The sequence below is a fragment of the Hesperophylax consimilis genome, chromosome 14, assembly GCF_061612785.1.
Source record: "Hesperophylax consimilis isolate HC1 chromosome 14, BYU_Hcon_1.0, whole genome shotgun sequence".
NCBI lineage: Eukaryota > Metazoa > Arthropoda > Insecta > Trichoptera > Limnephilidae > Hesperophylax > Hesperophylax consimilis.
In genome coordinates, this window is record NC_142849.1 from 21,105,907 (window position 1) to 21,130,137 (window position 24,231).

At 31.7% G+C, this 24,231-nt stretch overlaps 1 protein-coding gene across 7 annotated transcripts in view; it reads left to right on the forward strand.

Annotated features, from left to right (window-relative positions):
- LOC149418044 (lachesin-like) overlaps positions 1 to 24,231 on the forward strand; it is a 214,266-nt gene that overhangs the window by 23,940 nt on the left and 166,095 nt on the right. For all 7 annotated transcript variants that reach the window (XM_089639298.1, XM_089639299.1, XM_089639303.1 and 4 more), the window contains one exon: positions 2,494 to 2,601. In XM_089639298.1, the coding sequence (XP_089495424.1) occupies positions 2,544 to 2,601 (58 nt within the window). In that variant the 5' untranslated portion in view covers positions 2,494 to 2,543. The remainder of the gene's footprint in view (positions 1 to 2,493; positions 2,602 to 24,231) is intronic.

Sequence of the window (24,231 nt, forward strand, 5' to 3'; positions counted from 1 at the left end):
GGGGTGCCCGGGTTCATTAAGTGAACTGTGTTCATGGTGCGCCTGCCCACCAGCTGCGTGGTGTGCCAGATCGCGACAGGCTGGTTTGGGGAGACCTTTTGTCCTCTCCGACTGGTCGTCTTGCGCCGTATTGGTAGGGATATATTATATGTCCGTTACTCCTGGACACACTGATCCTTTGTTTCCTACCCACCCCTTATACCTTTTTCTTTTGCAGAACTTCCTATCGTTCCTTCCTTTAAAAAGACACTCCACACAACATCTCCAAAGATCATTATTTTCCCAGGGCTTCCTTTGTGGTGAAAAATTATTTTTTTTATGTAAAAGCTCTAATAGTGTAAATGAATAATAGCGTTTTTTTATTTATTTTTTATATTTACTCCACACAGGAGGACCTGAAGAAAATAAATTCCCTCAGGGCCTATTTCATATTTGGGGATGCTGTGTGGAGGGTCTTTTTGTGGAGAGGAAGGAGTGAACATGGGTCTTGAAGAGTCCCATGTTGTAGGAGGGAGGAAACACAGAGGCCGGCAGTTCGTTCCACAGCCGAGCTGTTGAACTTAAGAACGAATCGTAGAAGCGACCCGTTCTCATGTGACAAGTGTCAACTGTGTACAAATGTTGGGCGCGCGTTTGGCGTGTATCCCGACTACGCACCGGTGCCGAAGAGATCAATGACGCTAGTTCCTCAGAGCATCTTCCATTGTAATACCGATAGAACAAGGACAGCATACCTACCTGACGCCTGTGCTCTAAAGATTGCAGTCCGTTTTGTTAAGATTGGGGAATCTATCAAACGGACCGCCCGTTTTTGCACCGAGTCTAGGATTTTTTCAGGTATTTAGGGGCTCCGGACCAGAGATGGCTGCCAAATTCGACAGTTTAATATAACCCATCTATAAAACAAATATAAAGCTTCGACAAATGTGTTATCCAGTCCCGAATGTGAGCATCAGACTGCTTTTAACATCAATTTACAAACTGGTTAACTATTAAGTCACTTTCCAACATTACTGTATGGCTTTCATATTGCAAAATACATGCGCCAAATGTAAATTCGAGCTTCGTTCCTTAACCTCTAAGTATTGTAACACTGCTGCAAGCTCTAGTTCGTTCAGATAACTGGCTTTGCAGAAGATAAGTCAGTCTATTTTATTGATACTGTCGCTTTTGATGGCCAAAATTAAGAATCGAAAAAGTATTTTTTTCGGATTACTTTCAAACACAAAATCATCGAATAAAATAAGATTATTTATTTAATTATTAAACGAAAAAATAATTTCGTATCAATTAATAATATTTTGGTGAATGTTAGATTTAAAATAATAAATATTTATTTATTTAGTTCAGGATAAACATACTGTACATTTTTAAAAGGTTTTGACTGTCCAAACAGGAGGAATTCCCTTTTTAGGAGAGTTAAAATTTGAACTAGTTAGCATATATTTTGTACATAAAAAGAGAAGTTAAAGAATAGATTAAAACAAGTAGTAAAAAATAGGTTAAAACCTAAAGTTAACTGATGTTTGTTTGGCACACTAATAATAGAATATAATAGTTACATATTAAGTTTTTGTTTTTTTTTCTGTTTTGTTTTAGTTGTGTTTTAGTTGTTTTTTTTTGTCTTTTTGTTGGTGTTTTTTTTTGTTTTTACTCTTTTGTTTTCCATAAGGAACTAATGTTTTGAGTAGAGTAAAAAACATTTAGTGGAATAATGTGGTGTTTAAAAATAATTCTAGAAGTGAATTCTAATTTAATTAAAACTATGGTTCCATGTTAACTCAAAACAGTGACAATTCAACACACTTTTAAAAAGCGATATAAGGTCATTAGAAACGATGAAAATTTTTTTTTTAACCTAACCTAACCTAACCTAACCTAACCTAACCCACATAACCCAATTACTAAAGTTTTTGTTTCATAACTTTCCATGACTTTATATAAGTTTTTAAAGGTGTGATGAATTATCATTGTGATGATTTATCCGGTGATCAATATTATATATAAATAAGAATTACATATATACAGGATTTTTTTGTAAAATTTTGTACCATTTTAGAGTTTAAACGCATATATTATTACTTATTATTATAATTTTAATTACATATTATTTAAAAATAATAACAATACTGTTTTATGGCTTAGATTATTTGACAGTTTCCCTTGAATAACTTTTTTCTCTCTTTTAATTTTATTCATGAAATAAATAACAACCTATTTGCGCTAAAATCAAGCGTTTTCAGACTCCGTTTGCCAAGCAATTTTTTTGGTTTTTACCAATATTCGTGGTGATATAAGGCATTAGTACAAAGAATACACACATTTTTGGCTTGTGTGTTTCTCTTTAACACGATGCGGAAGGCGAGTGACCAACAAACACAAGTGAACTACTAATAAATCACGCCCTTTCCGCGCATAGCAAGATACCTTTGTCTGCTGGCGGTGCATATAGCTATGGTTGGGAATGTAATATTGTGTTTGTATTTGTTGCAGGTGAGGAGAAGGCATGTAGGGTGAGCATCCGAGGCGGACTGCCTGAGTCCATGGGTTTCCCCGGAACGGCCTGTTGGCTCGCAGCTCTCTATAGCATAATGGTCACAGGTAATTAAATCCATACTTTTTCAAAAATCGTAATTTCTTTTCCGTTGTTTTTTACTATGTATAACAGACGGCGTCCATTTACCGTACTTACACATGGACAGCATCAAAAATACAATGTGTTAATTCAACATAAAAGTTAGCATACGAGGTAAGTCCTTGAACCCAAAATAAAAGTATAACTTAAATTAATAGACATTATCTCCATGTCTCTTGAAATCTTCAAGGTTTATGTTGATGATATCAAGAGACACGTTGATTAGCAGCATTATACCCCATGTATTACGGTGAGCCAAAAAGTCTGTTCTGACATGTGGTATGCATAGATGATCGTGGTGGTGCCATTGAAAGCAGTTATTTGGTACAAACAACTCAAAGCATTTCAGGAGGTAAGAACTATCTTTCAAAACTTTTAGTAAAATATTTATATATTATCAAGACAATGAACACGTGTTCATAAAAATCTAATATAAAAATATTTTATGACTTTCTCATTAAGGCAGTGCAAGTGGATGAAGCGCATGAACACGTGTTTTAGGAATTTACTAAAAGTTTATCAGGAAACGGCCTGCAATCCCGATTTTAACCGAATTCGAAGAGATTCTTAATAAATAAGCAATACTTAATTTTCTCCGTGCAGCATTAGGCAATAAAAAATACGTGGATGTGTGACTTCTGAAAAATTTACTTCTATAATTCATTTTTATCTAAAACTCATTTTTATCTACAAGTAACATTTAGAATGTTTAAATTTTAAACGAAATTATGACTAAGAAACGTATAAAAGGCAACAAAATAAAGAACCAAAAAATAAGTTTTGTATTGGAAACTATCCGTCCGGACAAGGAAAGTGGCGTGTCTTTTGGGACCGGATGGAAATTTATAAAACTAGAACTTTTGTGGTTGAAACTCTCATCCGGGAATCCTAAGTTAAAATAATTTTAGTGTAACTGTCAAAACTTCACAATTGAAAGTATAAGTGAGATTTTATTTTAGTTTACTTTTTATAACAAACATACTTTTTTTATTTATTGATAGATTTGTCACGGCCGGGCTTTGCGTCGTATTGAGTCTTAAGCGATTTCAGTTATTTTAAAGAAAATTAGTTAATAATTGTAGAAAATTATGAAGAAATCATCGGTTTCGAAATACAATTTTTTTATTTTTTTTTAAACCACACACGAGTCCCAACTGCTCCTAACCGTCTGGAGCCAGTGAGAATATGGCATCCCCGATTGGGGTATGTTTTGCGCTGAATGTAGTGGGAAGGGTAAGGAGATGGGAAAGAGGTAAATGGGGAAGTACTATTCAGACCTGGTTATCAAACACGGCCAAACCATTTTAAACAACGTTTCAAATCGGAATGGTGGTCTTACACCAGGGCGATACTAAGAGTATCTTCCACTCTTAAGCTTGACGCAAATATACTACATATTAATTTAAAGTGAGAAATTTGTGAACTTACTCAAATTCATCCGATACATTTTTAAAGCACACGCCGAGATTTGAACCCTCAACCTCCAGCTTGCTAGTTGAGAGCCTTAGCCCTCGACCACGGAGGCCGTCGGTCATTATTTTAATCAACATGTCGTTTATTTTAATCAAATAGTGGTGTGAACAAAGATATTTATATTCTTTAAATTAAAATGATAATAATATTATTATAAGCAATAATTATTAGTCTGACACAAACATAAATTCAAAAAAATCTTTTGGTAAAAAATAAATGCCGCCGGTGGAAATAATAGTATTAAAAATTAAAGAATAAGTAATAATTGTTGAATGAACTACAAGTATTTATTGCATTTTTTGCGGTTAAAATAAGCCGACGTAGCACAGTGATTCCGTGCACCTGACCGGCAATCAGAAGGTGCGGATTCAATTCCAGACATTTTCTGTCACCATCCAACTCATTGCTATACGAATTTGAACTTTTGTTCACACGAGTGTTAGATACTTTAACTATTGACTTGGTGAATGACCATAGTTCAGAATCGAAACGTTGCTTGAAATTGCTTTAGCCATATTTGGTAACTAGATCTGTAGAGCCAGGTACTTCTTCTTCCCATCATCTTGCTTTCTCAATTCCCTTCAACCGCACAACATATCCCAAACACTCCGGAGAGCTGGGAACATTTGGCACTTTGATGCGGTATTCACATAAACAAATAACCTTTAACTTCTTACAGAAATAGAATTAACATTTTGCATTTCACATTATACTAGCGCAGACCCATGACAAATCACGAGTTATAAAATAAGTAAAAAATATTAAAAAAATATATGCCAAAAAAAATTGCCACGGCCGAGAATCGAATCCAAATCAACTGCTTGGAAGTTAAAAGATAACTATGCTAAATATAATGCAGTAAAAACGGCGTTATAAATTCAGTATACGTTCTTAAAATGTAATAAAAGTGTATTTTTATGTTACGTCACATCACAACCGAAATTATATTGTTTTAAAGGTTTTTGATTGCTTCTTGTACTAGTATTTCTGAACATAAATTATCTCTTTTGATCGTTAAATAGCATTTTTTAAAAATAATTACGTGCTTTCACAGCCTATCCACAAAAAAAACCAACGATTTATCGAAAATATTTTCTGTCGACGCAATGAATCTGAGGTTTCGCTTCATATTATGATGAATTATTAGCGGGTTGCGGAGATCAATCATATAAATCAAATGGGGTGTTTTCAGGGCTTTGAGGCTTTTCACGGCCATTTGTCCCCTCGCTAGTCGCTACCCCTACTAGAGCTGAAATATAACAGTAAGTGACTTGCCATGTGATGACGGGGTGATTTTTAAACTTTTCGGTCTAAAAACAAGAGAGAATGAAAATTGATACTTTTATTCTGGGGTACGTTGTCTGATACCAGTCTTATCATTTCAAATATCTACTAACTGACATATCATTCAAGAGTTTGCTTAGATAATGGACCGCCAAATAATTCGGACTTAGTATACACTCCTTGCGTCATTTAAAATTATTTTTAATAGTCTCCATATAACAGTTGTACACCAATTTATTACAGAGAAGATTGCAAATTTAGAACAGATAAATGTATATTGCAAATTTTGTAACTCAGGGTTTGTTCAACGAACTCCTTTGAAAATTCCGGGTTCAAAAAAACATTTTGGATTCTATTTGTTATAGATAACAATGAGATCTGATGGCTGGTAAGAATTATTTTGGGCCTCAACCTCGAGGTTGCAATAGTATTTATGTCTCAATGCATACATTTTTGACACCTGTGCTATTCACGAGTAATCTCTTAAACTACTATCTATTGCCATCTATGAGTCTATTATTCTTAAAGTTCTCTCCAGGATCACCATCGCCATATCAACTACGAGGTTAATCCCAGAAGTAGCCGATCTGACTAATGAATGGCGGTCGATATTTGAAAAAAAAAATGCTGCGGTCGAAAGTACCAACCTTATATAGCTTAAGTACAAAGTTTGACGACGCTACAATGGTGAACGATTTCAGTGAATTTTTTAACATGAAGAAAATTGGTCATGGTCAAGTGATACAAAATCTTTAATTCAAAAGGTCTCAGTCCAACCAATATCAAAATCGAGCTAGAATTATACTGTAGAGGAGTCTGTTTCTTCGTTGACAACAATAGAATATTGGGTTACACAGTTTAAAAGATGGTGTATAAGCTACCAAGACAAACATCGCAGTGGGCAATCAAATGAGGTGACCAGAAATAGTAAAGGAAATCAACAAAATGGTGTTGGATGACTGTCGACTGAATTTTTAAGTAATGAAATAAAAAAAACGGCCGCATTTAGCGAAAAAGAAAGTTTTGTTTCATCAAGACTATGTAGCAGTTCACACATCCATTATCACAATAATCAAAATCAATAAGTTAAAGTCCGAATTGCTTCCTCACTTGACATATTTGCCAGATTTAGTCCCTTCGAAATATTTTCTCTATCCAAACTTGAAAAAATGGCTTGGTGGTAAAAGCTTGGCCAACAATGAAGAGGTGGAGTCTGTGAATGGCATTTTGAGGATCTCGATAGTTCTCACTATAAACAGGGTATCAAAGGTATTGAACATCGCTGGGAAAAGTGTATCAAACTAATTGGAGACTGTTAAAAAATAAAGAGAGCTTTTCCCAAAATTTTTGCGTTTTCTTTGTTAGGTTGGGTACTTATGTGACAACCCTCGTATAAAAATTGGTAACAAAAAAAATACGTAGTAGAAGTAAGTACATAATGTGTATTGATTAAAGATTTATTAAAATGATTAAAGACAAAAATATGAAGTTAATATACAAGAGATGAAATTACTGCGTTGTATAACATTGCTACATTTAGAAAAGGTTGATATGAAATCCAGCAAGTAGAAGTATAAACAGGTGGTGGGAGGTGTGATATGTGTCAAAAGATGGTTGATAAACTGTAAGTTATACGATAAGTGACGTTGAAAATGTTAACGGTTAATGTAGCATAATCGCTCTGCTCGTTGACGCGTTTGATAGGCAGAAGTTCGCATTCAGAGCTTAAATAGTCCAAGGGATCTTCCACGAATATACATACATAATCTGTTATTTTGTCTCTTGAAATGGTCCGTTTCAAATATTTGGTTCACTTGATGGTGCCTTGTCTTTCTCTGCCATTTGCGTCATAAAATTCTCCTTACACTCCTTTCTTCGTTAATTTGCACTACATGCCCAAACCATCTAAACGTCATTTTCTAAATCTTACCCATTAGATACGTCATCCTTGCATTCTTTCTGCAAATCTCAACATTTTTCCACTGTCATACAAGGTTTTCTGGGATCACGTTTCTACAGCGTTTAGAATAGTTCTCTCATTTCTCTTCCATTTCCATGTTTCATCGCATGTAATACTTTATGTAATATCTAATGGTTCAAAGTATTAAATAAAAAAATAATACATCTGATCATCCTGGTATATATTGATGGGAGACCCTGCGAGAGAGAACGCCACAACTCTTGGCTTTGTGGCTGAAATGATTTGTGCAATGTTCGTACATTTAGGTACTAATGTATTCTGGACTTTATGCAGTAGGGAAAATTATGATCAGTGGCGTTGAGGCCAAATGATAAAAATTCGTATGAATCATAAGAAAATTGAAACATAAAAGTTTAAAAAAAATCTCCAGTAAAAATGAGTGTTTTCCTTAAATTTGTAAATATTTTCATGTCATGATCGTTCTGCATTCATAAATTTGTTTCTATTGGACAAATTTAGTTTTAGTTACAACCAGATTTACGACCATACATTAATTTAACTTGGTTAATTTTTTTTTGCGGAAAATATGATCCCTAAAAAAGTCCCGATGAAATAGTAAGAATTATTGCTAGCATTTTTAACACAATTATAAATGTTTGATTAAAACTAGGGTCATAATATTATCCCACCACTAAAGGTACCTAACCTAACCTAACCTTTTCAAAGATTTTCAGTTTTTAGTTTCCACATCTACCACCAGAGAAGACTCTTCTTGAATGACCTATCAAATTAAAAAAAAAATAAACATAATTTCAAATTTATTAATTGCGAAAATCTTGCATTCTTAGATGCGACCGTATCGTTTTCTTTTTTCCATCCTATATATTTTATTGAAAAGTCAATAAATGTCCCACATAAAAATAAATAAAAAAACGGATATATATTTATCCGAGACGCTATCTAAATTGCATTTAGCTTGGGAAGAATCTTGCGATCATAAATAATAAAGACTGCAGCCTGTAAAAAATAGGCGTTAAAAAAAGGATAACTTGTCGTTCTTCGTCGAAGTATGATACAGATAAATATGACCGAAGTAAATAGGGTCAAATTAGATCGGTAAAGCAGCCTTGAAGGTTAAGGTCCTGGGTTCACTTGCTTGATGCAACCGTATCTTTTTATCATTCAAATTTTGGTTTGAGAATCGCTAAAATAATTGGAGGTTTTACTCATTAAGTTTTCCTAAAAAATAAGAATTTACAAATTTTTGATATACACAGCCCACCTTTGGTCATGGAGCAATGAACGCAACTGGTTTTGATTATGGTCTACCTCCTATAGGAGAGGGTACTATCGATAAGAAAAGAAAAAAAGTGGGAAAGAAAGTCGATTCGTCTGCAAAGAAGGAAGATTTTTTTTTGCTGCGATTGAGTGATAGAAAACTATATGTTTGCTTTAAATAAAGGACAATATCTCTTATTAACTTGAAAATTCACGCGACAGCTTAGTAGTCAACCGATTAAACCCCACATGGGATGCTATATTTGAATATTAATTTGTGATTATGAACCATTTCAACCAATAGGTAAGTTGGAAATATCCTTCAAAATTCGTCATTTATCTATCTTATAAAACTGTAAATGTTCGTTTTTCAAAATCTTAAATATCCGATTTAATTAATTTACCCATTGCTTTGAAAATTTAATACAACGTTGCATTCAAATACACGTATGTTTTTATATACCTATATAGATGTCACCTGTGACAGGAAAAACGTTTTTTTTAAACAGCGCCATGTGAATTAGCAAAATGCGCTATTGTTTTTCTTTCTTCACAGACAGACTGAGTCACAGAAACGCGTGGTGGGGTACAGCTAGTACAAAATATAAATAATAAAAAATAATTCAATTCTAAAAATTCTCATTTTAATTCAACTCGTTGTCATTCTTGCCATGCTTTGAGATGTTTAAAAACTTAGCACCTGTTCTAAAAAGCAAAGCTTTAATAAGTGTTGATCACACAGCAGACTGCAGACTGCAGACTCACCCGTCCATTTTTGTTAATTAAAACACCCCACACCTGCTATGTTGTTTTTCAAGCTGAGTGAAAATTTAATACCAAGTTGTAGGTAGTATATTTTTAATCCATTTTCTTCGCTCTTAAATAATTTAGATCCCGGATATAGGTAGTGCCACTTTCCTAGGAACTGAAAGTTGCAGTCAAAGTTCTATGAACTTTGGAGTAGCCTGCAGCCCGGAGCTTTAGCTTTTTCGGAATGGTTGTTTTCTTATGCCTTTTAAAGGCTAAGTACTAATAGGTAGTTCACCGGATCAAGTCTGACTAATTGCATGGGAAGGTTATACTTGTAGCGAAGCTCATTACATTAAATGGATTATACTACGCGGTGTAATGGCTCGCGCTCGACTTTTGGTCTGGTTTTTTGCGTACGTCCAACACGAGTTGAAATACTTTGGTTTAGATTTCTTAATACGCCACTTTAAAAACCTAACATAACCTTTCCGGGCATTTTTTTTGGTAGATAGGCAGAAAAGAAGGTTTCCACATCAGTTTGTCTTGATGCAAGATCTTCGATTCATATATACTCTTCTGTTATTTTGACACTTGACATGAACCCGAATCAAGTGTTTGATTCACTTCAGCGTGCTTTTTCTCCGACTTCCAGATCGCGCTCTTTTCTCCTTTTATTTGATTTCATGTTTATACATCCAAGTGTCAATTTATTAACCTTTAATCATTATGCTTATTGTGCATACAACTTAAAATGACTTAACCCAACTATTCAACCATAATCTTCTTTAACATGTTTTTAGTAAACCTAACGAGTTATTTTTCCCTTAGAGTTAATAAAATGATAATATAAAAATATTATTAACATTACTTATCATCTTCCTTAAAATGTGATTAATAAAGCTAGCGAGTTCTTTAACCTTTAGAGGACAGCAAGATATTTTTATTTAATTAAACTCTTCTTAGGACGGGTTGTTTCAGAGAATTTGAAAAATTCTTAAAATTTTAAAGTTAATTTCCAAGTGAATAGAACAGAACACAGAACTCGCAAAATAACGTTTAAATTTGATAATTTTTTTATTTCTATGAAAAAATCCATCCTTAGAATAGTCGTAGGAAACTCGTTCATTTGAAAATGTAAAAGGATAATATGAAAAGTACCTATCTATTTCAACGAAGTGATGGTAGGTAGGTTATTCAGTACGAGAAATTATTTTATCCACAGAACCGTTCTGAGAATTTATTATTGCATCACTGCGGGAATTCGTTTTTTGTTCATTTTTATATCTTCATGGAAATTGTGCCATTCTTTCTACATTTTCCTTACATATTTTATTTATTTTTTCATACAAGTTGATGAAAATTATGGTTCTTTTTCCAACGTCTTGGAATCAAGCAAAGTGGTAATAATAAAGACGTTAAAATATGCGCTAAATATTGTTTTTTAAACAAACCTAGAAAAATATCATTTTGTCTCATTTATCAATTGAAAGAGTGTCATTCGCGTCAGAAAATTAAAGCGTTTTTTCAACAGGAATTATTTTAGACTATCGTACGCTAATTTTTTATTTAGAAAATTAGAAAAAACTCAACAATTTCTACGTTTAAAAGAATACTAAAATAGATGTTGAAAATGCTCTAATAAAAAAAAACTTTATCAATTTGCAAACCGAGATTTAACACATCTAATCTTTGAGAGTTTAAATAGTATATTATCAAATTATAAATAATAACATTAAAAATAAAAGTATCAAATTATCTAGAGTTTAAAAAGTAAAAAAGTTTTAGAAAGTCTCTTTCGAAGTGAAATACTCACATATTCTCGAATGAATTGATTTGTGGCTAAGAGTCTTCCGTAGGACCTAGCATAAACATAACTACTAGATAATACAATGTAGACCTGTGGATACAATACACAAAATTACAATGGAATGCCTTATGAGTTCAATACAACATCGCTTGAAGACAATTGTTTCGGTTATCGAGGTCTTGTAGTTGCAGGAAAATGTTTACATGAGTAAATTGTTTTACTTAACTTCCGATGCATCGAAAACCTCCATAAGAGGAACTATGTCACTAATTATTTATTTATATATACGCCTAAAAAAGGCTTTTACATAAATGTGATACATGATGCAGTGTACATAGGAGAATATCTGTATTATACAAGAGATACTGACAGTAAATAGATGTAATCCATTGTTAAGTAGGTACAAAATACACAATTGTAAAATTGTGATTACAAGAATAATAAGAAAATATTATGAAATAATTAAAAAAAAGAAAACTAAATATGAAGCAATATTAGTAACACGTACCTAAGAGTAACATAAATTAAAAAAAGAAATTACTTCAAACTACATATAAGACAAAACATTAAAACTAATTTACGAACGCTACTCTAATTTGTAGGATTCGACAAAGTATTGGTATAGATTATGCTTAATTCTATAAATGGAGTCAATAAATAAATCAATAGCACCCCCATACTTGTTGCTCAGATCATGCATCCTATTGGTCAGTGAGTGTGTCTGATAGTTGGTCGTGTATGTCACTATGTCACTATGTCACTATGTCACTATGTCACTATGTCACTATGTCACTATGTCACTATGTCGCTATGTCATTATGTTACTATGTCACTATTACTATCGCTTTTTATTATTCCTCTTTTATTTTTTTAAATATCAAACTATTTTTTAAATATTTTTTTCTTTTAATTTTAGTTGTTGAGTAATTTTGGTTTATTTCCTTCCTATATTATTTTTTAATGTTTTATTTTATGTTTGTTCAACATTGATTCCACTGTTTTACACAGCCCCTGCATGTAGCCCGGATTTATATTATTATTATCACTTTATTAACTTTAACAGCTGACACCCCGTTAAAACTAAAGTTAGGATAAGTTAGAACTTTAGAATCCAGCATAAAATGCATCTGTTTAGATGACCATTCAACCTAATGTTCTGGAAGTAAACTTGGATCCGATAATATGACCAACTGAGGAGCGATCGTAGTAAACAAAGGCAGAATGACGAGAAGTACAAAAAAGGTAGTGGGTTGGTCCTTCAAAAAGTACGGACAAATCAGATAACTTATCTGCAATCTGACCTAAGACTTAAACCTTTGTTTTATGTCGAAGCTTTCATTTCTTTATAGATGGAAGTTAACTTGTTCTTAGTCTACAATAAAATTGTTGGTTTTGTCGATTTAATAAAAAAAAAAAGTGGGTGTGTCAAGCCTACGCAAGACAGAAGTGAAACTTCTAGTATTCCTCTCTCTCTATTTTCATTTCATCATCTCTATTTTCTCTCTTAGGTTAGTTTGAAAATTAGAGGTTAAATAATTCAACGACGAAGCATGGATTTGCTTTTTCTAATATTTTCTTATAGATGAATGACGTTCGATTAATGTATAGTTCCAAAAATTTTCAATTTATTCACAAGTATACAATATTACATAAATAACAATATTACAATTAAAAATTACAAAGAAATTACAATGACAATGATGTGTTCATCACCTCTATCTCGTCACTACTCATTTTTAACACTGAAATTCTGTACCAAACCGTATGAACCACAATCAATTACGTATTTCACTCGTATTACACTCACGACGCAGTATACTAACCAAGCAGCTGATGCTTGGCGTGGCGCAGTTCGCTGGTGTCTGAGAAGAGAAGAGAAGAGAAAAGAGAAGAGAAAAGAAGAGAAGAAGAGAAGAGAAGAGAAAAGAAGAGAAGAGAGAGAACGTTCGTGAGCGGCTCCCCCACCTCAACAAGCGCATATGGTGAGAGAGGGACAGTGAACGGTGAGCGGTGGTGGGGGTACCCGCATTTTCGTGTCGATCCTGACTCGGTTTTACTCCGTCCCCGAATTACGCGCCTAAAGAAGTTTCACTTCAAAAAACTAGGTTCGCGACGGCCTTCGCAAGATTTATTGATTTGGTTATCATTGTTAATAATTTCAATGCTTCATAGCTCAACATAGAAATGTCATTGTGGGCTGAAAACAATTTTTTTTTTACTTAAAGCGTGTCAACTGTTTTTTTTTAATAATTAAGATTTAAGGTACCTGCCTGTTTAAGTATATGTGTTGTATTTAACAGTTTATCTAAATTAATTATTTAACAAAACATAGTTTTCAAAAAATAAATTTTGGCTGATTGTACTATGTTATTATATTAATTGCCCCAAAATACGAAATAATAGATCTGTTAGCTCTACTTAAAACGTCTCTTGAATATCGTAAGCAAAAAATGTTGTGTTTTATCTCTAACTCAAACTTTTTTAATTTTTTATACAACATACTACAATATATTACAAAATTTAATCTTATAATAAGATATTAAAATAAATTGTATTATTTTTTAAGTTGAATGTAAAAGAATTAATACCTCTCAAAAGAGGAAATTTACATTTCAAATATTCATCTGTCACATGTTTAAATATACGAAGTAAAAATTTCAAATAAATAATCCTGACAAGTTTTATACTAATCAGTTCCAATTATAAATTAAAATTTATTCAATTTAATAATTTTACTCACTACGCAAAAAATACACAAGGATATTTCGCATCACTTCATGCATGCATGCATTCGTGTACCGACAATCGAAATTAGCATGTTTAATTGATTAATTTGTTGTAATATTACCTTTGAACATTGTACGAGTATGTGGTGCAAAAAATTTTGTAGGTTTCAAAGAATATGTCAAATTTGTCATCCACTGGCGGTGAGTCGCTCTCCCTACAGGCGAATTCAGATACATACAGATTTGAACGACTCGCTCGACAATACAGCAAGTTGTGGCTATGTCCGCGAGTGTGAGACTCCGACACAAATAGGTTGATTTGTGTCAGAATATCACTGTTCGATACGTGATAATTTTCTTTATTTAATCAGTTGATTAAATAAGTAAAAATATATATTTTAACAATTCAACCACAATTTGGAAGGCGGGTTTGGGTCCTGCCGTACCGGGAACCATTAATTGGATAATCGACACCTCTGCCATAATAGGTCACCCCAAGTGGTTCGTTACGTTTGTTGATTTAGCCAAGGTGCCCTGGTTCATCGGGTGAGGTGTATTCAGGATAAACCTACTTAACAGTTACGTGGTGTGTCAGATCGGGAGAGGCTGGTTTGAGGAGATCCTTTGACCTCTTCAACTGGTCTCTGGACCCTTCGCCTTGTGCCGCAGCGTGATGGATTAATATGTCCGTCACTCCTGGACACAGTCCCAGTATCCCAAAAGGTGACATTACCCCTGAGGAAAAGAATTTTTCTCAGGGCCTCGCGTGCCTAATGTAATTTTTTTGTTATATTTATTTGGGCCTAAAGTAATTTATTTATTTGTTGATTGACAAAACAAGACTCAAGTATTTGATATACTCTATCGTGCCTGGTCTTTCTGGGACGTAATGACAATACCTTCCAAAACAGTAATTATAATCATGTTCTCAAAGTCTGGGGGAAACGTGTGCTGTGAGGCTAAAGGTAGTGGGGAAGGAAAAAGAAGATTTTATTATTATTTTTATGATAACCGCCATCTCGCGGATATTTTGGTGCTACTGCACACGGGTTGCTACTACGGTTTAAAAATTATTTAAAAGACAATTTTTATACAAAATCTTCCCAAATAATTAAATAAATTTTTTGTTTGTTTTAATACCGACCCAAGCTTACTATTAACCGACAAAAACTGAATTACGTGTGACGTCACGCGTACCTTGTCATATTTCAATCGTTTTAGCGGGCTTTGAAAAATGCAAAAAGTTTCGATATTCAAGTTAATAATAAAAAAAATTACTGGAATTTCTTACCATAATATTAGTTTGCGCCAGTGATATATAAGTACTTAATTTTCCAGCTGTTATATACAAAAAAGATAATAAATACTGAAGACCATGTCGAATAATATGTAATAATCTGCCATAAAATGCGAAGTGTTTCACGTCACATAAAATTACAGGGTCAAGTGATAAAGGAGGCCAACAGACTGGGTCCATTTTATCGCTCTGGGATAATTTGTTGTGAATTACGCGCGCGATATTTCATCGCCTTATGCGGCTAAATTCCGACTTATACCCAAATTGAGATACAAAGTGAATGTCCTACTAATAATGCGATTCAATCTATTATCTTGGAGACTGTCTGAGATAACAGTTTCTGACGGCGGGAAAGTTTATTTTTCTCGTGGTTTTGCCTCTTAAGAACAGTTTGATAATGGCAACATCAGTCACACTCCGATATCGGTAGTAAATTTGAATTGTTTATCAATTTAAGTGATCTAATATATCACATAATTTTTAAACTATCTACTTAAAGTTTGTATTTATTCGTTTGCCCAATTTGAATACTTTGCTCGGGACATCCTTGAAAAGACACATTTACATTTCCGTGTAAACACTTTTTTTTTTTTTTTTTTTTTTTATTTTTTTTTTTTATTTTTTTTTTTTTTTTATAAATTTAATTTAGATTAAATTTGATAATATTATTATTAAGTTCTGCAAGTGTTTTAGTTTTTTATTATTGTGACAGCTGTTTCGGCTTACAAGGCCATTTTCAAACTGTGGTTAGTCCACATTGAGACGACGTTTTTATACTATTTCAAATGTAAATTTTGAAGGTGCATACATTGATTTATTACTGGTTACACCGATGACATGATCTATTGTTGGTTAAACCAATCTATGTTTTCCCCTCAGTAAATGGTAATGGGTTCTTAATTATTTACTTTATTTTATTTTATTTATTTTATTTATTTGGGAAAATCAACAGATTATTTACATATATAAGAATAAACTAAATAATATAGATAAAATCCAATAACAGATTTTCACTTAAAATTATAATAATAATAAAAAATATTAATACAAGAAACTAAGGGTTCTGTACCCGTGGCCTGAGAAATTTACAAAAAATACAAAATTGTAAATAATAAATAAAAAATAATAACAGATCTAGGAACACAAATAATATACTAATAACCAGCTAAATTTCAAAAATTTAAATTTAACTGATATACTAATAACCAACTAAAATTCAAAACAAAATGTATTGTAAAATTTCAACACAGCAGCAATCAATAACACTACACAATAGCAATAATAACAATATAATAAATGTATACCTACAACTAAATTGAACACATGAGTATAAATTGGAAGGTAAGTAACTGGAAAGGATTCAAAGCAATAACATGATAACTTCAAGTAGAATATTTAAAATTATTTAATGTTAGTTATTACATATCTTTTAAAGGTTCCTAAATTACTTGAGAATATGTCCATATCATTAAAATTCTTATTAAATATACTACAGGCTCTGAATATAAACGCATTTTGTCTTATATTAGTAGAACATTTATGGAGATGAAAAAGTGATTTTTCTCTAGTTCTAACGCTCGGAACTCTAAAATTAATTTCAGACAGAAGGGGAGAACAATCAATAAAGCCATTGATAATTTTATGGAGATATATTATATCTGCGGAGTCTCTTCTAGTTTTTAATGGCTTAAGTCCATAAAGGTCCATCGAGCTGTTTACGTCAAGGTTTGAATTTAGTTTGAAATTTAAATGATGGACAAATTTTCTTTGGATGGCTTCAATGCGATTTATGTAAATATTATATTGAGGATTCCATATGGGAGAAGCGAATTCAAGATGACTGCGAACATAAGAAAAATACAATATTTTAAGTGTTATGATATTATTAAATTCTTTTCCAATACGGAATAAGAATCCTAGCATTCTAAGGGCTTTCTTAACAATCATATCAATATGAGCCTCAAATGTAAGTTTACTGTCAAGTATAACACCTAGATCACGAATTTGTGTAACTTTTTTGAGTAGTTGGCCAGCTATATGATAATTATGGTCAAACTTAATTTTATTTCTTATGACTTTACTAATGACTTTATTGCTATGAATTATTTGGGTGCATTATACTGCTTGGGTTTTGTGAAAATACTAAGAAGTGGTGAGTAAATTATTTTCCGTACTTTATTAATTAGTGTTAAATTTGGGTCATTCGTTCGTTTATTGATTTCTAATTGTTCAAGTAAATTTAATCTAATGCCCTTTTTTTCTATATGCAATGGTTTAGGACCCTTGTTGTTAAGTGGGTTATGATTATTCACCAAGAGATGTTCTGCGAATTTTGAGGATGTGTTTTTATTATTATAACATCGTATATGTTCTTGGAATCTAGTTGAGAATGCCCTCCCCGTTTGTCCGATGTAAGTGGCGTTACAATCGGCGTGGTCACATTTTAATTCATATATGCCACTGTTATTGAGTATAGGGATTTTACTTTTAGAGTTTTTAAGGCTTGTTCCTAAATTATTGTTTGTTCGAAAAGCTATATTTAAACCACATTTTTCAATTTCTTTTGCAATTTTTTCAGATATTGGGCCGAGGAATTCGAGACATGCAAATTTTTCTATATTTTTGTTATTTACCGGATATATTAAATTGATTTTATTTTTATATTTCTTATTTTTTATTATTTTTTCAATGTTATTTGCCTCATAGCCGTTATTAATCGCGATCGTTTTTATCGTTTCCTTTTCTTTTACATAAGCTTTATTGTCTAAGGGAATGTTAATGAGTCTATGTACCATTGAATGGTACGCTGATAATTTATGAGACCAAGGATGATTTGAATTTGAATTTATTGTTGTATCTGTAAAAGTTGGTTTTCTAAATATTTCAAAGGTATGTTTATTATTACTTTTACCAATTGTCAGATCTAAAAAGTTTATTTTACCTTCAATCTCATGTTCAACTGTGAAGCAGATTTTATTATTAACGGTGTTGGCCCAATTAGTAAAGATATCTAACTGTCGGTTGGTACCATTCCAACATATAAGGATGTCGTCTACGTATCGGACATAATATACTATATGTTTAGCTAAGGGAGATTTAAGAATTATATTTTCAATATAATCCATAAATATCTCCGCTAGAAGTGGACTTAATGGTGACCCCATGGGGAGACCATCATGTTGTTGGTAATATATATCATTGAAAAGGAAATAATTTGTATCTACGCAGATTTTTATGAGCTGGAATAACTCTTTTCTTATTACCGGATTGATATTGCATTTTTCCAAGATATTTTCAATTATTATTAGGCATTCTTTAATGGGGATGTTGGTAAATAGGGATTTTACGTCTAGAGAAATGAATTTACAGTTATGCGGGAGATTAAATTTTTTTATTTTATTAACTAGTTCTATCGAGTTTTTGACACTGTAACGTGGTGAAAAATTTGTTAATTTTTTGAAGATGAAGTTAAGTCTTTTAGCCAGGTTTGATGTAGGGGCGTTAATAAAAGATACTACGGGCCTTATTGGATTATTCGCTTTATGGAGCTTAGGTTGGCCATACAGAGCTGGGGCTCTTGGGTTCATGACCCTTACGTTTTTCTTTGACCATTCGGTGGGAAATATGGCATTGCAATTATTTATAAGGATGTTGACGTTATTGACAATTTTATTGGTTGGATCCTTAGTTAAAATTTTAAAATCTTCTGGTAACAAGAAGTCTTCCACCTTACTGATGTAATCAATTCTATCTAAAATAACGATTGAGTTACCTTTGTCAGCTTTGGTTATAGTTAGATTATTATTTTTAATTTTATCTCTAATTTCTTTCAATGTTCGGGTTTCTGTACTGACAGCATATTTATTTTTATTGTTTATCGATTTTAGTGTTTTTTCTAAAATAACTGCCGTGACGTGTTTTGTTAAATTATTATTTTCCACTTTACGTAGAGAAATTTCAGTGTCGATAGCTAATGATTCTATTTGTTTGGGTGTTACTTCGCTAGGGATTTTATATTTAAAGCCTTTATCTAATAAATTATTTTCATCCGTTTCAAATGCAGTGTTTGACAAATTCACAGTTTTTTTATAAAATTCTATATTTTTCCTGGTGGGAATCTTAGTTATTTTCGAATTTTTATTTTTGTTATCAATCAAATTTTGAAGTTTATTTTGTTGTGTTTTAAATTTTTCAAATATAATTCCGTTAATATTTTCACGTGTATCAAAATCTAGGGTATCAAATTCCCATGCGTGAAGTTTAAATGTTAATTCTGAATGGATCACCTTTATGTAGTGAAGCAATGTGTCCCGTTTCCGACAGCACTCCTTTGTTTCTTCCTTCAGCCATATCCTCTGTGCTCTCACCACAGTGGCTATGGCTGCCGTAGATGTACTTTTGATGGAGATCTGCACGAACTTCGGAATCACATTACACTTCAAGCACTCTTGGTTAAACCACAAATTTTGTGAAGAAAATTGAAAATTTTTAAGGATGTCGTCTACGTATCGGACATAATATACTATATGTTTAGCTAAGGGAGATTTAAGAATTATATTTTCAATATAATCCATAAATATCTCCGCTAGAAGTGGACTTAATGGTGACCCCATGGGGAGACCATCATGTTGTTGGTAATATATATCATTGAAAAGGAAATAATTTGTATCTACGCAGATTTTTATGAGCTGGAATAACTCTTTTCTTATTACCGGATTGATATTGCATTTTTCCAAGATATTTTCAATTATTATTAGGCATTCTTTAATGGGGATGTTGGTAAATAGGGATTTTACGTCTAGAGAAATGAATTTACAGTTATGCGGGAGATTTACAGTTATGCGGGAGAACAAAAATAAAAGTTCGAAAATAACTAAGATTCCCACCAGGAAAAATATAGAATTTTATAAAAAAACTGTGAATTTGTCAAACACTGCATTTGAAACGGATGAAAATAATTTATTAGATAAAGGCTTTAAATATAAAATCCCTAGCGAAGTAACACCCAAACAAATAGAATCATTAGCTATCGACACTGAAATTTCTCTACGTAAAGTGGAAAATAATAATTTAACAAAACACGTCACGGCAGTTATTTTAGAAAAAACACTAAAATCGATAAACAATAAAAATAAATATGCTGTCAGTACAGAAACCCGAACATTGAAAGAAATTAGAGATAAAATTAAAAATAATAATCTAACTATAACCAAAGCTGACAAAGGTAACTCAATCGTTATTTTAGATAGAATTGATTACATCAGTAAGGTGGAAGACTTCTTGTTACCAGAAGATTTTAAAATTTTAACTAAGGATCCAACCAATAAAATTGTCAATAACGTCAACATCCTTATAAATAATTGCAATGCCATATTTCCCACCGAATGGTCAAAGAAAAACGTAAGGGTCATGAACCCAAGAGCCCCAGCTCTGTATGGCCAACCTAAGCTCCATAAAGCGAATAATCCAATAAGGCCCGTAGTATCTTTTATTAACGCCCCTACATCAAACCTGGCTAAAAGACTTAACTTCATCTTCAAAAAATTAACAAATTTTTCACCACGTTACAGTGTCAAAAACTCGATAGAACTAGTTAATAAAATAAAAAATTTTAATCTCCCGCATAACTGTAAATTCATTTCTCTAGACGTAAAATCCCTATTTACCAACATCCCCATTAAAGAATGCCTAATAATAATTGAAAATATCTTGGAAAAATGCAATATCAATCCGGTAATAAGAAAAGAGTTATTCCAGCTCATAAAAATCTGCGTAGATACAAATTATTTCCTTTTCAATGATATATATTACCAACAACATGATGGTCTCCCCATGGGGTCACCATTAAGTCCACTTCTAGCGGAGATATTTATGGATTATATTGAAAATATAATTCTTAAATCTCCCTTAGCTAAACATATAGTATATTATGTCCGATACGTAGACGACATCCTTATATGTTGGAATGGTACCAACCGACAGTTAGATATCTTTACTAATTGGGCCAACACCGTTAATAATAAAATCTGCTTCACAGTTGAACATGAGATTGAAGGTAAAATAAACTTTTTAGATCTGACAATTGGTAAAAGTAATAATAAACATACCTTTGAAATATTTAGAAAACCAACTTTTACAGATACAACAATAAATTCAAATTCAAATCATCCTTGGTCTCATAAATTATCAGCGTACCATTCAATGGTACATAGACTCATTAACATTCCCTTAGACAATAAAGCTTATGTAAAAGAAAAGGAAACGATAAAAACGATCGCGATTAATAACGGCTATGAGGCAAATAACATTGAAAAAATAATAAAAAATAAGAAATATAAAAATAAAATCAATTTAATATATCCGGTAAATAACAAAAATATAGAAAAATTTGCATGTCTCGAATTCCTCGGCCCAATATCTGAAAAAATTGCAAAAGAAATTGAAAAATGTGGTTTAAATATAGCTTTTCGAACAAACAATAATTTAGGAACAAGTCTTAAAAACTCTAAAAGTAAAATCCCTATACTCAATAACAGTGGCATATATGAATTAAAATGTGACCACGCCGATTGTAACGCCACTTACATCGGACAAACGGGGAGGGCATTCTCAACTAGATTCCAAGAACATATACGATGTTATAATAATAAAAACACATCCTCAAAATTCGCAGAACATCTCTTGGTGAATAATCATAACCCACTTAACAACAAGGGTCCTAAACCATTGCATATAGAAAAAAAGGGCATTAGATTAAATTTACTTGAACAATTAGAAATCAATAAACGAACGAATGACCCAAATTTAACACTAATTAATAAAGTACGGAAAATAATTTACTCACCACTTCTTAGTATTTTCACAAAACCCAAGCAGTATAATGCACCCAAATAATTCATAGCAATAAAGTCATTAGTAAATAATTAAGAACCCATTACCATTTACTGAGGGGAAAACATAGATTGGTTTAACCAACAATAGATCATGTCATCGGTGTAACCAGTAATAAATCAATGTATGCACCTTCAAAATTTACATTTGAAATAGTATAAAAACGTCGTCTCAATGTGGACTAACCACAGTTTGAAAATGGCCTTGTAAGCCGAAACAGCTGTCACAATAATAAAAAACTAAAACACTTGCAGAACTTAATAATAATATTATCAAATTTAATCTAAATTAAATTTATAAAAAAATTAAATGGAGTTCTACGAATTAAACACAAAAACAATAAATAAATTAATACTTTATTTGTTCTTTAATCTGTATTATAAAATAGTATTATTGGTTAGGGATAAACATTTGATATATTTTTTAATTCGTTTAAATAGTTCAAAGATTGATAATTAAAGTAATCTTAAAACAAAAATAAAAAATTTCTTCTGAATTTTATTTTACAATATTCTATGTGCCTACCATGGACAAAATGAATAATTTATTACTAAAAGTTTTTTAAATAAATAAAATATATAATATAAGTAAGAGATCAGAATATCATTAAAATTCCAAAATTGAATACCAAGAGCATTCAAAATAGGTGTATGGGGATAACTTATTTAAAAACCTTCCTCTAAATCTAAAAATTATCCAAAATATCCACGAATTTCAGTTTTTGTAAGAATGCCTTAAACTATTTTAAGAGTTCATCTGTTGTTATTTAAAAAAATCATTTTTTTCTGATATCGATAAATCTTGGGTTTTTCATTTTATTTTGTTATTTATTTACAATATTTTACTATTACTTCCTTGAATTACTTTATACAAATGAGCTAGAATGCCCTCACCAAATACAAGAAGCTTCTCGATATACTAATGAAAGTAGTACCAAATCTCATATTTTATTATCGATTCCATTACTCTTCACCCCCCGACAGTTGATCTCCCCGACAATTGATCCTTCCGAAAGTTGATCCCCCATCGATCATCGGACAATTTATCCCCTGTCAGGGGACACACAAAATTATCATCTATGAGTAGAAATCATATATTCAGCGTTTCTATGCTTTCATTTCATTACCATTTTCGGCATCTGCTTTCAATTTACTATTTTTCACTTAGAATGTATCGGAACTTCACGAAATTACTATGAATATTTTTTCCTAATTTTGAGTTTAAAAAAAAATACGCAAATACATAATATATACAATCGTTTTTTGGATGTTCTTTGCCTTCTTAAATATACATTTATTCTCCCATAAATTGATCGTCTCATGGTGAGAATATGGAGTTGTAAGTTAATTATAACTATTATTAATAATAACTTAATATTAATTAAAACTCAACTTGAAACCCCCGCATACCCTATTTCTACCAATTTATAACAAGTTTCACGTTAAATTTTTAAATTTAAAAAATATATGTTTTTTTAAAGATAATATCTATATATTTGTCATGCCAAACGTTAATTACATGAAATTCCCAATCTCAAAGAACGCTACGAAAATTATTAAAAACAAGTTTTTTTCTGTTATTTAATACGTTATAGGCATTAAAATTTCACAGTGTATTAAATGCAACTAAAGAATTTGTCAAGAGATTTTGCTCTTTTGTAAACGAGTAGTATTTTATTAAATATTTTCGCTTATTATTATCGTTTTTAATATTAGCGCGCACTATATACATGGAGAAAAATAAATAATGCTGATTTATAGAAAATTTAAAAAATATAATTATTATGTTAAAAACGGGATAGTACTTAATATAACTCGATTCGTTTGAAATAGAACAAATATACAACAAAAGCTTAAGTTGCATTTAAAGAAACACTGAGTTTTTTTCATACATATTACATATTAAACAACAGAACAAAATACGTTTTTAATAACTTTCGGAGCATGCTTTGCGATTTTTCGGCAAGGGCATTTCAGATAATTTCCGTTTTGGAAACAAACAAACATATGGATTTTATCTTCAAATATAACGTACATTTTTTTAGGAACTTAAAATTTTAATATGTTATACATCGGTCGAAAATTGGAATGCGGGGGCTTAAGATAACATATTTATTTTAATTATTGAAAAATCTTTTTTTTGTGGAGGTTAAATCGCAAATATTCTATT